Below are 14,858 nucleotides of genomic sequence, written 5' to 3' on the forward strand. Positions count from 1 at the left end.
TGAGGCGGAAGGATCACTGGAGCCCAGCAGGTGAGGTTGCGGTGGCCGGGAGCGGCCACTGCACTCCAGTCTGGGCGACAGAGTGAGACTCCAAATCAAAAAAAAGAAAAGAGAAGTTCCTTGGACCAGAACACAAACGTACATGTGTCGATAGAATAATGAAAGTCAAGCTGGGCTCGGTGGCTCAGCCTGTAATCCTGCGCCTTTGGGAGGCTGAAGTGAGCGGATTGCCTGAGCCCGCGGGTTCGAGACCCGCCTGGGCAGCAAGACCTCGTCTCTACAATAAGTCAAAAAATCGGCCGGGCATGGTAGCGCATTGCCTGTAATTCCGGCTACTCAGAAGGCTGAGGCAGAAGGATCACCGGAGCCCAGCAGGTCGAGGCTGCGGTGGCCGGGAGCGGCCCCTGCACTCCAGTCTGGGCGACAGAGTGACACTCCAACTCAAAAAATAAAAAGTGCAGGAATATATTCCTGACACAGTTATTTAAGAAAAGAATCAGATCACCAAAGTACAGGTCATTCCACTTTGAACATTAAAAGTCGTCAGTGCATGCGTGGCCAGCTGTATACTTTTACTAGAGGGTATGCTTTCCAAGAAAGTTAACTGGAAGAAACGTTCACGGTGGTTCTCTCTGATTTGCAGGACTCAGGTCCTGTCAATTTCTTTTAAACGTTTCTCTGTGTTTTCAAGTTATCTGGAATAAACAGGACTTCTTTTTATAATAAGAGAAAACAAAGTGATGACACGTTTTATAAAGGTACCTAGACAGATACTGTGCCAACAGGGCAAATGACAAGAGGGCGCTCCTGAAAGAAGGCGTGGCCAGCAGGCCGGCTGACGCGGGGCGGGTGCGGGGATGGCTGTGCAGACTCGCCGACCTAGAACACCCATCCCTCCACTTCCGTCGGAGTGTGCGCCCCTTCCAGGCGGGCCACCTGTCCCGTGGCCATATACCCTACGCAATGTGAAAAACTGGACCAGAGATGGCAGATCTGTACCACACGCTCCCCGGACTCACCCAGTATCCACTGCAGACACCACTAACCTGTCAAGCTCTGTTCTCTGCCAAGCCCAGATTGAGGCCTCAGAATCCTTCTTAACACAATACTTCAGGAAGTCACGACCCAGCAATAGACACTGGCACTCCCGATGAAACCCTGTAGCCACTCTCGCCCCAGGTGCCCGTACTTCTGTGACATTCAGCTGGCAGCCTCAGGTCTGTACTTCCAGTTCAGCAATCTCAGGCCCAGCTTCAAGCCCAGATAGGTCTAGAAGTCAGTTAGAGAGCTGACCCCTCCAGAAAGCCTTTACAAGGCTGAGAACAGTGTGGTCCCCAGGCGTGACAAACATCAAGTCAGTGACCAAAGAGAGGGAAATTGGAGAAGGGACTGCCCGGCTTACCTTTCACTTTCGACACCATGAATGAGCTGGAAGCTTTGTATTTGCTGTAAATAACAACCACAACCACAACCAAATTAGCAAATGCAAACAGAATTGCTTCTATAAAGCCAGGCTCGGTGGCTCAGCCTGTAATCCTGCACCTTTGGGAGGCTGAGGTGAGTGGATTGCCTGAGCCTGCGGGTTTGAGACCCGCCTGGGCAGGCGAGACTTCATCTCTACAATAAATTAAAAAAAAATTAGCCGGGTGTGGTAGTGCGCACCTGTAATTCCAGCTACTCCGATGGCTGAGGCGGAAGGAGCGCCGGAGCCCGGCAGGTGGAGGCTGCGGTGGCCGGGAGCGGCCACTGCACTCCAGCCTGGGTGACAGAATGAGACTCCAACTCAAAAATAAAAAAATTTAAAAATTTAAAAAAATAAAAACACACACTTGCTCCTGTGCTTGTCTCGTTTGCAGCCTTAGCTCTATACTTTCCTGTTGGTTTCCCAACAGGCTGAAAGCCCTTAGAAGATTCTAGAGCAGTGCCTCTTAACCCTTTTCATACCAGTGACGCCTCTGGCAGGCCTGGGGAGGCCTCTGACCCCTCTGCAGAATAACTTTTTTGTTTGTTGTTTTTTGTCAGAGTCTCACTCTGTCGCCCAGGCTGGAGGGCAGTGGTATGCTCATGGCTACCGCAGCCTCAGCTGGCGGGGCTCAAGCGATTCTTCCACCTCAGCCTCCCAAGTAGCTGGGGCTGCAGGCACGCACCACCACGCCTGGCTTATTTTTTTGAATTATTGTAGTGACAGGTCTCACCAAGTTGCCCAGGCTGGTTCAAACTTCCGGGTTCAAGCAATAGTAATGATTTTTAAAATGTGTAAGATACATGCAAAACATTACAAAGTTAAGTCAGTTACCATTTGTATCGTCATCAAGGCCTTGAAACAAATTTGCATTGGGGTTAGAGCTGGGCTTCTTTACAAGTATGTGAAGTAGCATCCCTCATCTAACTAGTCCCTTCAGGGAAGCGCAGCAGGGACGGTGTTTCAAGACGCCTGCGGCAGCTGGACTCTTCCAGAAAGAAAGCCACCCGCCCTGCCGACGCTGGCCTGTTTATGACTCACGTTTGTCACGGAAGAAAACGCCACATTTCAGCTAGAGGTCAGTAAAAACCAAACTGTGCTTTGCGTTGTGTCTATGATCACAGACCCCTGAATTCTATCTTTTCTTTCTCTCTCTCTCTCTCCTCTCTCCTCTTCCCCGTCACCCCCTTTTCTCTTTCTGTCAGAGTCTCACTCTGTCGCTCAGACTAGAGCGCAGTGACACAATTTCATGGCTCACCGCAGCCTTGACCTCCTGGGCTCGGGCAATTCTCCCACCTCAGCCTCCCAAGTAGCACACGATCATACCCTGATAATTTTTTGATTTTTTTGTACAGATGAGGTCTTGCTAAGTTGCCCAGGCTGTTCTTGAACTCCTGGACTCAAGTGATCCTCTGTGTCCGCCCCCCAAAGTGCTGGGATTACAGGTGTGAGCCGCCAGGCCCGGCTTGACCGCTGAATTCTAACACTTGAAGGACCCCGCTCTAGCTGCAAAGGGGCCCTTGGAAGGGGCATGAGGTTCTAGCACAAGCATCCCAGGTGACCCGAGACCTGCACCGTTCCCCGAGCTCCCTGCGGCATGGCTGCCTGTGGCCAGCATTGCGTCGCCCAGCAAGCGACTCCGCGGATATTCTCTTTGCTTCCATTGAGACTTCCTTGCTGTCTCATTACTGACCCCTCCTCCCCAGTCTCCGGCTAAGACAGAGACAGAGGGCTGGGCTGTCACCTGGACACCAAGAACTTCCGAGGGGAATTACGTGTCTCAATTCTGAAGCATTCTGAGCTGCCTCACAATCAAACAGGACAGGCCACCTCAGAGTGTTCGCTCAGAGCCATCCTGTCGCAGACCCCGGGACAAACACCGGCCCTGGGAGCCCCACCCTCCCCTGCAGGCAAGCCTCCCGGAAGAAGCTATGTCCCCACAACGCTCCAAGCCTGGAGATATGCCCTGACCCAGGCTGCAGTGGGCCTGGTGGGCCCTCGATGCCCCTGCAGTGCCAGGCGCTCCATCCTGGTCGAGAGGGCCTGGGCATTGGCGGGGAGCGTTCCAGGGCTCAGGGCCCAGGGCTTTTCTAACTACCAGAGGGAGGCTTCCATCGTTTTGTTTTCACTTGATTTTTTGAATTAGCATCTCACTCTGTCGCCCAGGCTAGAGTGCAGTGGCAGGACCACAGCTCACCATGGCCTCTACCTCCTGGGCTCAGGTATTCCTTCTGCCTCAGTCTTCTGAGTAGCTGGAACTATAGGTGTGCATCACCACAACTTATTTATTTTTTATTTTTTATAGAAATGGGGTCTCACTAGGTTGTCCAGGCTGGTCTCGAACTCCTCAAGCAATCCTCCTGCCTCGCCCTCCCAAAGTGCTGGGATGACAGGCATGAGCCACTGCACCTGGCCTGATGTTTCCATTTTTTTTTTTTTTTTTTTCAGTTGGAGTCTCACTCTGTCGCCCAAACTGGAGTGCAGTGGCTGCTCCCGGCCACTGCAGCCTCAACCCGCTGGGCTCCGGCAATCCTTCCGCCTCAGCCTTCCGAGTAGCTGGAACTACAGGCGCGCGTACCACACCCGGCTAATTTTTTGATTTATTGTAGAGATGAGGTCTCGCCAAGTTGCCCAGGTGGGTCTCGAACCCGCGGGCTCAGGCAATCTAACACCTCAGCCTCCCAAGGCGCGGGATGACAGCTGAGCCACCGAGCCCGGCTAATGTTTCCATTTTTTAATGACTGACTCACTGCCCCACTGCAGGCCAACTGGGTGTCAGCCCTGAGTCCTGCTACAGCTCTCGTGACAAACAACACGGCCACCCAGAAGCGGTGAAGACACTGCCTGAAGTCACACACGGGGAAGAAGCGGAGCCAGGTCTGTTGGACCCCATGTTCCCTGGGTTCTCCGGGCTCTGGTCACTTATGCCCCTGGTGTCATACGTCGGACAGCAGCGCCCAAGACACGGCCTCTCCCCACTGACACCCAGTGAGTCAGGCGACAAGAACCCGGTCCACCTCGACCTCCAACCTACGTGACAGACATATTTTTATTTTTTATTTTTTTTTGAGTTGGAGTCTCACTCTGTCACCCAGACTGGAGTGCAGTGGCCGCTCCCAGCCACTGCAGCCTCGACCTGCTGGGCTCCGGCGATCCTTCCGCCTCAGCCTTCCACATAGCTGGAACTACAGGCACGCGCTACCACACCCGGCTAGTTTTTGATTATTGTAGAGATGAGGTCTCACCAAGTTGCCCAGGCGGGTCTCAAACTCGCGGGCTCAGGCAATCCACTCACCTCAGCCTCCCAAAGTGCTGGGATTATAGGCTAAGCCACCGAGCCCGGCTACAGACATATTTTTAAAAGCCGGCCCGAGTGCTGTGGCTCATTCCTGTAATCCCAGCACTTCGGAAGACCGAGGTGGGAGGATCGCTTGAGGCCAGGAGTTCAAGACCAGCCCAGGCAACAGAGCGAGACCTCATCTCTACAAATAAATTAATTAAAAGTTGGCAGGGTGCGGTGGCAGATAGGGGCCAGCTACTAAGGAGACTGAGGAAGAAAGATTGCCTGACTCTAGGAAGCTGATGCTACAGTGAGCCATGATCACGCCACTGCACTCCAGCCTGAACGATGGAGAGAGACTTCGACTCAAAAAACAACAATAAAACACACCAAAAAACCCCAGCAAGCTTCATCTCGAGGAAGTCAGAACAGGTTCCACTCACGAGTCAGCCTGCACATCCGAGGACACCGCCAGCCCTCACAGGACGCGTCCAAAGCGTTCTCGGGGACCAGGAAGGAGAGAACGCAGGATCCCAAACTCAACCAAGTGCAGGACCCGCAGCTCTCCAGAAAAGTCCCACTGGCATGGGACGCGCCCGGTTGCCTGTGGGCGGCTCGAGTTCTGGGGTGAAGCCCTCCGGACTTTCTGAACACCCGGGTCACAGAACACCCACCTCAGCGACTGCACACCATGTCGCTCCGACTTCACGAAGAAGGGGACCTTCCCGTTCCTGGTGACGTCCACCAGCCCTCCCTGGTCGTCAATGACTCCGTAGTGGATGGCGGCCCGGCAGATGCTGGACGCCTGGCGGGCGGGGAGGGCGAGACTGTGAGCGCCTTCCCAACCCATCTCTGCCTCGGTCTCTGCCTGAGCACCCACATGTTTGTCATGAACCCACCGAGCGCCAAGGGGGCCGGCCAAACTTGCCCACCCCAACCCTCCACAACCGTGTCTTTGCTCCTGGGGTTGCTTATCTTTAAAACACAAGATGCTTTACGAGCTCAGAACAGTGACCACAGCCCTTTCTGCCCATGGAGTCGAGGTGTGATCCCTCGGCCTAAGACGCGGACTGGCCTCCAGGAGGGCCAGTCTCCAGAGCGTCCTTCACAAGCTTGCGAGCCCATCGTAAACCTGGGTTCAGATCAGTCCCAGGAACCGAATGCCGGGTTTGACTAAGGAGTGGAAGGAGAGTCTTCTCCTGGGAGAGCCAGCGAGACTCCACACGAGCCGTTTAGAGAAACACGGGTACACTCACGCTTTCGTAGAACAGAGTCCCAAAGATCCTGGCCTCCTTGCTGCTGAGGCAGCCTGCTGGGCACTGGTACCTGATGGCCAGGAAGAGAGTGATGCGTGTGGATCAGACTTCACAACAGTTTTACCATTCTTTTCTTCAATAGCTCTACTGTTATACATAGAGGCTGGGCACGGAGTAATCCCAGCACGTTGGGAGGCTGCGGCCGGAGGATCGCTTGAGGATAGGAGTTCGAGACCAGCCTGGGCAACACAGTGAGACCTTATCTCTACAAAAAAGATCCAAAAACGTTAGCCGGGTGTGGTAGCGCACTCCTGTTGTCCCAGCTACTCAGGAGGCTGAAGTGGAAGAAGGGTCGCCTGAGCCCAGGAGATCAAGGAGGTCACGGCCACTGCCCTCTAGCCTGGGCAACAGAGCAAGAATCTGTCTCTTAAAAAAAAGAGTATACACATTTTAAGTATGACATTCACTCAAAAGATAGTGTTGGCTGGGCATGGTGGCTCAGCCTGTAATCCCAGCACTTTGGGAGGCCGAGGCAAGAGGATTGTCTGAGCCCGGGGGGTTCAAGACTAGCCTGGGCAAGTTGGTGAGACCTCGTTTCTACAACAAATTACAAAAACTAGCTGGGCATGGTGGCGTGTATCTGTAGTTCCAGCAACTTGGAAGGCTGAGGTGAATGGATCCCCTGAGCCCAGCAGGTTGAGGCTGCGGTGACTGTGAGCCTGCCACTGCACTCCAGCCTGTACCACAGAGTGAGATGACAACTCAAAAAAAAAAAAAAAAAGATAGTGTTAATCAAATGAATGCTAGTGTCACCGTGCAATAGGCATATCAGTCAAAGAAAATGGCAGCACAGCTGAGTGAACATCATACTCCACATCGCTACGTTATCCAATTCAACTTCAAAAAGTAACACATAGATAACATTGCTTAAAATGTGTATACCTATTTTGGCATATGTGTATCTCCCAGTGCTATAATCCCAGTACTTTGGGAGGCCAAGGCAGGAGAATCACTGGAGTCCAGGAGCTTGAGGCTGTAGTGAGCCATGATTGTGCCATTACACTTCAGCCTGGGCAACAGAGTAAGACCCCGACTCAAAAAAAAGACTGGCTATGAAGACACATGAATACTTGGACAATTTATAGAAGAAAAGACACCCCCAAAGATCCTCAAACCCCATTTGTCAAAAAAGTACAAACTAAAAGGAGATGCCACTTTCTAGGTATCAGATTGCAGGAATCTTTCCATAGGGTAAAGCTGTGGTGTTCGTATGAGCCGCGCTGACTTTTACGAGGGCCTTGGCCTCTCACACCCCCGAACCTTCAGCGTCCTCGTAACCCTGTGTCCCAAGCAAAAGGTGCTGAGGCCATGGCCATACGTGTGCCCGCATGACAGAGTATGACACAGCCCCTGAACATGAGTATTGATGGACTTTGCAAAACACTCAGCGAAGACGCAAATGCGACGTTCACCTCATCCACCTCATCCACACATAGAGAAGAGCCTGGGCGGAAACGCCACTCGTTGCTGTCGGTGCCGATGAGATTCTGGAACACTTTTCTTTGTCCTTTTTTGTGGCTGTGATGCTCCCCTGAATAAGTCACAATGGACGAGGACACCTTTACAGGTCAGAAAATAAAAACCCATGACTATCACCTTCGTGAAAGCACCACATAGAGAAAACCGGCCTGCCAGCTGCGGGGTGGCCTTCCAGCGAGGCCGAGCCTGCTCGGGCGTGCGGGCCGGGGCCAAGCTCCATTCCTCGTGCAGAGGCCCCTACTAGCCTTTGTTTGGACAGACCTCGCCCTCTCCCTGCGCGGGAAGTGCGGCCACCTGGCTCTGGGACAGTCTTGTGCTGTCCCACGGAGAACGTTCTGTGTTCATCTTTTTCCCATTGAGTCCTCAGATGTGACACTCCCACGATGAACTCACATCACCGTGAAAGGAACGCTCAGGCTCTCCAGGGACCCCAGACTCGCCACGGCGCGCAGTGGGTGCCCCTTCTGGGTGCTGCCTGCCCTCTGCCTGGTGCAGATGTCACCCTAAGGCTGCGCGCGAGGACACATGGGTTTTCAGCATGGTTCCTCTGCCATCGGTCTTACTACATCTGCCTCATCTCACCAACACCTTGATTGGTGTTACTTTTATTTTTGAGCTGGGTTCTTGCTCTGTTGCCCAGGCCGGAGTGCTGTGGTACGATCACTGCAGCCTCGACTTCCTGGGCTGAGGCAATCCTTCTGCCTCAGCCTCCCGAGTAGCTGGGACCACCATCACAAGTGTGCCACCACACCTGGCTAATTTTTTGACTTTTTGGAGAGGTGAGGTCTCCCCAAGTTGTTCAGGCTGGTCTCGAACTCCTGGACCTAAATGATCCTCCCACCTCGGCCCCCGAAAGTGCTGGGATGAGAGGTGCGAGGCCCCATGCCCGGCCTCAGGGGTTTTACTTCGGCAGCATTTGCCGACCTGCTCCAGATCAGCTGCCTCCTGGTTCCCATGTCCACCTCCAAAGCCCCTACTGAGGTCAGGGTGAAGCGTCCTCCTGGCAAACCCAATTCCAAACCCTGCGATGTACAACGAGAGCTTCCACCTTCTCGTTCTAACACGTGCTTTAAATAACTCGGTTCAGCCTTGGATGAACGGATGCCAGAATCCACAGCAAGGCGAGCGGGGTCTCCTCTCCAATGACATGGTTTTCCTACCACGACTCCGAGGTCCTGCCCACAGCTGTGGCCCCTGTGGGCCTTTGACTGCCAGCAAGCTCAATCGGTGGCTGCACTGCCAAAGCCAGACACAGTCTTCTTGGTAGGCGGTCCTCTGCATCTGAGTGGACGGTGCGAGTTGACACTGGCAGCCAGACGGGCTCATTCTGCCGCTGACCGGGGGTCCCACGGCCCGTGCCACCCTGGGGCCCATTGGGAAGCAGCCCTTCGGGCCCCGCAGCCACACCGTGGGCCCTGCCGACGGCCAGGACCCCTGCCCAGCCCTGCCCCTCCACTTGCCACCGCGGCTCAGGACACCAGGCTGCCCAGTCATCCCCTCAACACAGACAGGAGGACGAAGCCCCAGTCTGGGCAAAAACATCCATCAAGGTCTGGGTGTTGACAGCACATCAGCCATGTGCCCGCTGAGTATTTCCACAGCTTAGGAAGTCCTTTTTTTTTTGAGTCAGGATCTCACTCAGTCACCCAGGCTGGAGTGTAGTGACATGATCACAGGTCACCACAGCCTCAACCTCCTGGGTTCAAGCGATCCTCCCATCTCAGCTTCCTGAGTAGCTGGGGCTCTGGGCGCATGCCATCTCACCCGGCTAATTTTAAAATGTTTTGTAGAGATGAGGTCTCTCCAAGTTGCTCAGGCTGTTCTCGAACTTCTGGGCTCAAGCAATCCACGCACCTCAGCCTCCCAAAGTGCTGAAATGGCAGGCATGAGCTGGCCCTGGGAATTCCTTTTCTAACCAATAACCCAGAGCATCTGTAATTCGGGCACCTGCTGGAAAGTTCAGCCTTGACTGTAAACAGCTGACATGGGGGGGGCAGACTGACAGGGAGACTCCCTTGGGGACAGGCTGGTCATGGATTCTGTACAGCTCGTCTCATCCAAAAGCCCCTGGCTGCTCTCTGAAAAACTCGGTCTAAATCACATTTCCAGCAAGGGTAACCCAGCATCCCAGCTGGCCTTGGACCGAGGGCTTTCCCAGGACTTTGGTGTTAAAGCCAGGCAGAGTCTTGGGCAGGCTGGGACCAGTCAGATACCAATTCCCAGCCTCCGGAACCAGGAGCTCACAATCTGTTTCACCATGAAGAGCGAACTTTCGACCCAGGTGAAGGCACTTCTTTGTGAGATGGCTGTTGTCACCAACAGAGATCATCCTCCTGGCTTTTTTGTTTGTTTGTTTTTTGAGTTGGAGTCTCACTCGGTTGCCCCAGACTGGAGTGCAGTGGCCGCTTCTGGCCACCGCAGCCTTGACCTGCTGGGCTCCGGCGATCCTTCCGCCTCAGCCTTCCGAGTAGCCGGAATTACAGGCATGCGCTACCACGCCTGGCTGGTTTTTTGATTTATTGTAGAGATGATGTCTCGCTGCCCAGGCGGGTCTCGAACCTGCGGGCTCAGGCAATCCACTCACCTCAGCTTCCCAAAGGTGCGGGATTACAGGCTGAGCCACCGAGCTGCACCCCTGAGCACCGAGCTGCACCGGCTGATCCCCCTGGTTTTTAGAGTCCAAGTCCAATCCCATTCTGCCCAGCCCCCACCTGCAGCCCGGATGTGGCTTCTTTTAGCCAAGCAAACCTCCTCTCGGCCCTGACCCCTGATCTCAGGTGCCACATGGTGAATTCTCCCAGGCCCCAGTGTAGTGTTTCTCCAATGGACTCGGGCAGACTCTTGGGCTCTCACGACCTCCCCGGCTAGGGTGAGGCAGAGTCTGTGCTAAGCAGACTCCTCACAGATTCTGCCGGGCCCTCAGGTTCAAGAACATTCGCCCCAGTCTGGGGCTCCCACACTGGCTGCATATTAGAATTCCTGAGAGGGGCCTTGGAAACACCCGTTAAAAAATCCAAACCACACACAACACGTCTGCCCATCTCAGACCAAGCCAATCGGTGTCAGAGAGCTCTGAAATGAGGACTTTTTTTTTTCTAAAGAGACAAGTCTTACTGTGTCGCCCAGGTTGAAGGGCAGTGGTGCAATCATAGCTCACTGCAGCCTCGAACTCCTGGGCTTAAGAGATCCTCTCACCTCAGACTCCCGAGAAGCTGGGACTACATACAGGCTTGTGCCACCACGCCCAGAGCATTTTTAAATTTTTTGTAGAGTTGGGATCTTACTATGTTGCCCAGGCTGGTCTCGAACTCCTGAGCAATGTGATCCTCCTGCCTTGGCCTCACACCATGAAACATCCCACGGTGCGTGGGACGATAGCCATGATAAAGGATGATCCAGCCCCAAATGGCGCTAGTGCCGAAGCTGAGGAACCCTGGTCTAGGTGACAAAAATGGGCCCTCTCGGCGCCAAGCTCTTCCTAAGTGGTGGCAGCCGCAGGGAACGCTGGGACACCGTGGTCACCCTAACGTATGACTTGGAGCAAACTGAGTTTGCTTCCGGCCCAGCCTGGCACCCTTCTGTGCGAAAATAGGGCGTGCATTTTCCCATGTTACCCAGCCTGGCCATCCGCGGACAGATCATGAGGCAACCTATCACCCATGGCAGGTGCTCAGAGACTGCACGCGGTGGCGGGAAGGGGACCCCCGACCTCACCTGTTGCACGTGGATCCTCTACACCTGTCCTTCATTTTGGTGTCACATCTCACAGCTTGGGCTAGGAGAGAAACGCAGAAACACACGTCACAGCTAGAAAGCGGGAGGGTGAGACGATCCCTCATTCCACTTGCGGGGACATTCTGGAACATTCAGGCATCCATGCCACAAGAGTAAGTCCGTGTGGCCGCAGGCGTCCGTCAGGAGACTCAGACCCCAGGTCCCCCAGCAGTGGTGTGACCTTGGATGGGCGGCTCCCCCTCGGAGGGTCTATCTCCCCACACGGGGCAGGCACAACACCACCTCCAAGTGCTTCCCTGATCATCACATGAGAACGAGAAGCTGGCCTCCGCGGAGGCTGGCACACACTACCTACCAGGGCCCCACGGGGCTCTGGAGGCCGGGACTCGGGGGAGGCGGGGAGGACACCTTCCCCGAGCCCGTGGGGCAGGAGACCCAGCCATGGTTACCCCAGGTGTCATGCCCACAGCCAAGCTTTCCTGTTTTGTGTATTTTATAGGGACATGTGAGAGCCTGGGAGTTCTGTTATAGTTTGTGAAAGGACATATGTGATAATCGTATGTTATTTTGTTGTTGTTGCTATTTTTAGGTTGGAGTCGCACTCTGCCACCCAGGCTGGAGTGCAGTGGCACGCTCAAGGCCACCGCAGCCTCGACCTGCTGGGCTCAGGCCGTCCTCCTGCCTCAGCTTTCCAAGTCGCTGGAACTACAGGCACGTGCCACCACGACCAGCTAATGTTTTTGATTTCTTGTAGAGATGAGGTCTCGCCACGCTCTGGGGCTGGTCTCAAACACGTGAGCTCAGGCAATGCAAACCTCTCACCTCAGCCTCCCAAGGTGCTGGGATGACAGGCATGAGCCACTGCACCCAGCTGATGGTATGTTATTAAAAGAAACAATGGCACCATTTTGAATGTCTGGACAGACAAGGGCATCCACGTATTTCCTGGTTAAGAGAGCTACAGAGTGAAGCTGGGCATGGTGGCTCCCACCTGTCAACCTGGCACTTTGGGAGGCCGAGGCAGGAGGATTGCTTGAGCCCAGGAGTTCAAGAACAGCCTGGGCAACATAGCAAGATCTCCTCTCTCTATAAAAAAAAAACAACCCCAAAATTAGCTGGGTGGCTCCTCTCTATAAAAAAAACAACCCCCAAATTAGCCGGGTAGTGGCGCACACCTATAGTCCTCCCAGCTGCTTGGGAGGCTGAGGTGAGAGGACTGCTTGAGCCCTGGAGGTTGAGGCTACGCTCTGATGGCACCGCAGCACTCCAGCCTGGGCAACAGAGTGAGACCTCGACTCAAAAAAAGAAAGCTACAGAATGATTAAACATGGGGGCGGGGCGGGGAGGACAGAAAGACGGATTGGGCTGATGGTGTTTAATGCTCAGGAGAATCAGAGAGAGACCCAGGACAGTCCACTGGGCGAGGCCATGGCCGTGAGTAAAAGTCCCCCACAGCCCCAACCCTCAGCAAAGGCAGCTGCGTGCAATATAGGGGTGCTGGACGGGAGCCGAGCACCACCCTGGGCAGGTGATGACAGAAGAAGGAGAGCTTTGGGGCTGAGGTGCCCGGGGGGCCAGGGTCGGGGGTGCGCATGGGGACGTTCGCTATTTGGGGATTCCCAGAAGTCCTGGGGGGAAAGTGTCCTGGAGGGCTGCTGGCGACAACCTTGTGACGATCTCAAAGCACAGGGAGACCTCGGTGGACACCACGTGACCCGCACAGCAGCCCTGGCGTGGGTGCCAGGGCCCCGCTTTACAGACGAGCAAACTGAGTCTCAGAGCCGAGCAATGAGCCGAGTCCCCAAGTCGGGACCTGGCGAAGAACCCGCCTTCTCCCTCAAGGGACCAGGCCTTCAGGGGAACCCAGTTTCAGCCTAGGTCCCCTTTGAGAGGACAGGGGAAGGCCTCGCCTTCAAATATCTGCCCGGGAGAGCCAACGCCACCCAGGCACACTCCTGCAAGGCTGCCTCAGAGATGACTTAGAAAGGCCGCTTCCACAAGTTGCCTTAGGCTTGCGCTCTGGAAGCCCTGCCTCCCCGAGGCCCCATGTTTGCCTACGAGACCCATCAGCCCGCCAGCCCCACTCACTCATGTAGCTGACCGCCTCGGCTTTCTTGGGCCTGGTGGGTCTGGTCACCCTGGGTTGGACCCGGACGTGATTTTCTTCAGGAACAGGGGCCGTTTCCACCTCGTTCATCTCGTCCGTTTCGGGTTTGTGATGGGACGTCTCTTCTTAACAGTGGCGGGGGAGAAAAGCATTACACACTGGGAGTCAACAAAGACGCACTTGGGGGGAAAAAAGCCATTGAAACACTAAACTTGTTTGAGCTTTGGTTTTACAAAGAATCGTTTCAGGAGCCAAGAGGCAGCTCTGCGGCAGGCCGGCCCCGGCCAGGTGGAATGCCACCTGCCAGAGGAGGCGGGGACAGTCCTGCCCCCGTGTTTACCTTGGACCCCGGAGCGGCCGGCCTGCCAGAGGTCACCAGGCCCGGCGCCCAGCCTGGTGCCACATGGCCTCTCATCCTCTCCTGCTCCCGCTCCGGCTATCTCCCCCATCCCCGGGTTTTCCCTGGGGCGGGTCGTGTTCCTCACACGCCCGTCGTGGGACACAAAGTCCATCGTCAATGCTCCTGGACTCCAACTGCACGTCACAACAGCACCTTTGGGCCTCTGCTCTCCCGCCGCCAGCCACGGCCGCTGTGCAGTTCAGTTTATTTTTCTGCATGGAGTTTTGCTGCCCAGTGACGTTGCCCGTGATGGAAGCGACTCAAAGAGACCCAGCTCCCGGTTAGAGAAAACATGGAGGTGGTGCCTGGAGCGGGGCAGGGAGGCCCTGGACCACCCCGCCCACCTTGCCCTGCTAGGCCCTGCACCCTGTCCCTAGCCGATCCCTCTGGGCTGTGAAAATCAGATCAGCGCACGGTGTGATGCCCATGCTTTACCTGGACCTGACCTTGGGCTTTTGGCTGCCAGGGTTTTGCAAGTCTCTTTAACTCATCGACTCTGTTTCTCCAGAAGTGTGGATAACAGAACACATGCAGATGAGGGATCTCTGGGTGTTAATTGGTGAATTCTCAAAATAATCCCATTATATTTTTTTCTTCCCAAAATATGTTGTGAATTACATTAAATAACCTTAGGACCTATTCAAGTCATTGATCGCATGTAACATGGAATTATTCAACATAATAAAAGAGTCAGGAGATTTTTTTCAAATGCAGTTCACAGGGTCCCAATCTTTTCCCCACCCAAGGACATTGGTCATTCTTATTTCTCCAATCATGACCATGACCCTCATGCTTACGGTATTTTAATGAATACTCAAATTGTATTTTTGGGTTTCTTGAGTCAAGGTCTCACTCTGTTGTCCAGGGCAGTGGCACAATCACGGCTCACTGCAGCCTTGATCTCCTGGACTCCGGTGATCCTTCCTCCTCAGCCTCCCAAGTAGCTGGGACTACAGGTATATGCCACCATGCCCAGCTAATTGGTTTTTTTTTTTACTTTTTTGAGTTGGAGTCTCACTCTGTTGCCCAGACTGGAGCGCAGTGGCCGCTCCCGGCCACCGCAGCCTCGACCTGCATGG

General features: G+C 54.6%; 1 protein-coding gene across 1 annotated transcript in view; it reads right to left on the reverse strand.

The window, feature by feature from the left end:
- Window positions 1-14,858, reverse strand: part of CRISPLD2 (cysteine rich secretory protein LCCL domain containing 2) — a 53,554-nt gene that overhangs the window by 21,609 nt on the left and 17,087 nt on the right. The window contains exons 6-10 of the mRNA XM_021707588.1: window positions 13,361-13,504; window positions 11,252-11,312; window positions 5,999-6,068; window positions 5,417-5,547; window positions 1,403-1,446 (exon numbers count right to left, since the gene is read on the reverse strand). Coding sequence (XP_021563263.1) covers window positions 1,403-1,446; window positions 5,417-5,547; window positions 5,999-6,068; window positions 11,252-11,312; window positions 13,361-13,504 — 450 coding nt within the window. The remainder of the gene's footprint in view (window positions 1-1,402; window positions 1,447-5,416; window positions 5,548-5,998; window positions 6,069-11,251; window positions 11,313-13,360; window positions 13,505-14,858) is intronic.

The sequence above is a fragment of the Carlito syrichta genome, unplaced genomic scaffold (assembly GCF_000164805.1).
Source record: "Carlito syrichta isolate Samal-C Ts95f unplaced genomic scaffold, Tarsius_syrichta-2.0.1 Scaffold120544, whole genome shotgun sequence".
Taxonomy (NCBI): domain Eukaryota; kingdom Metazoa; phylum Chordata; class Mammalia; order Primates; family Tarsiidae; genus Carlito; species Carlito syrichta.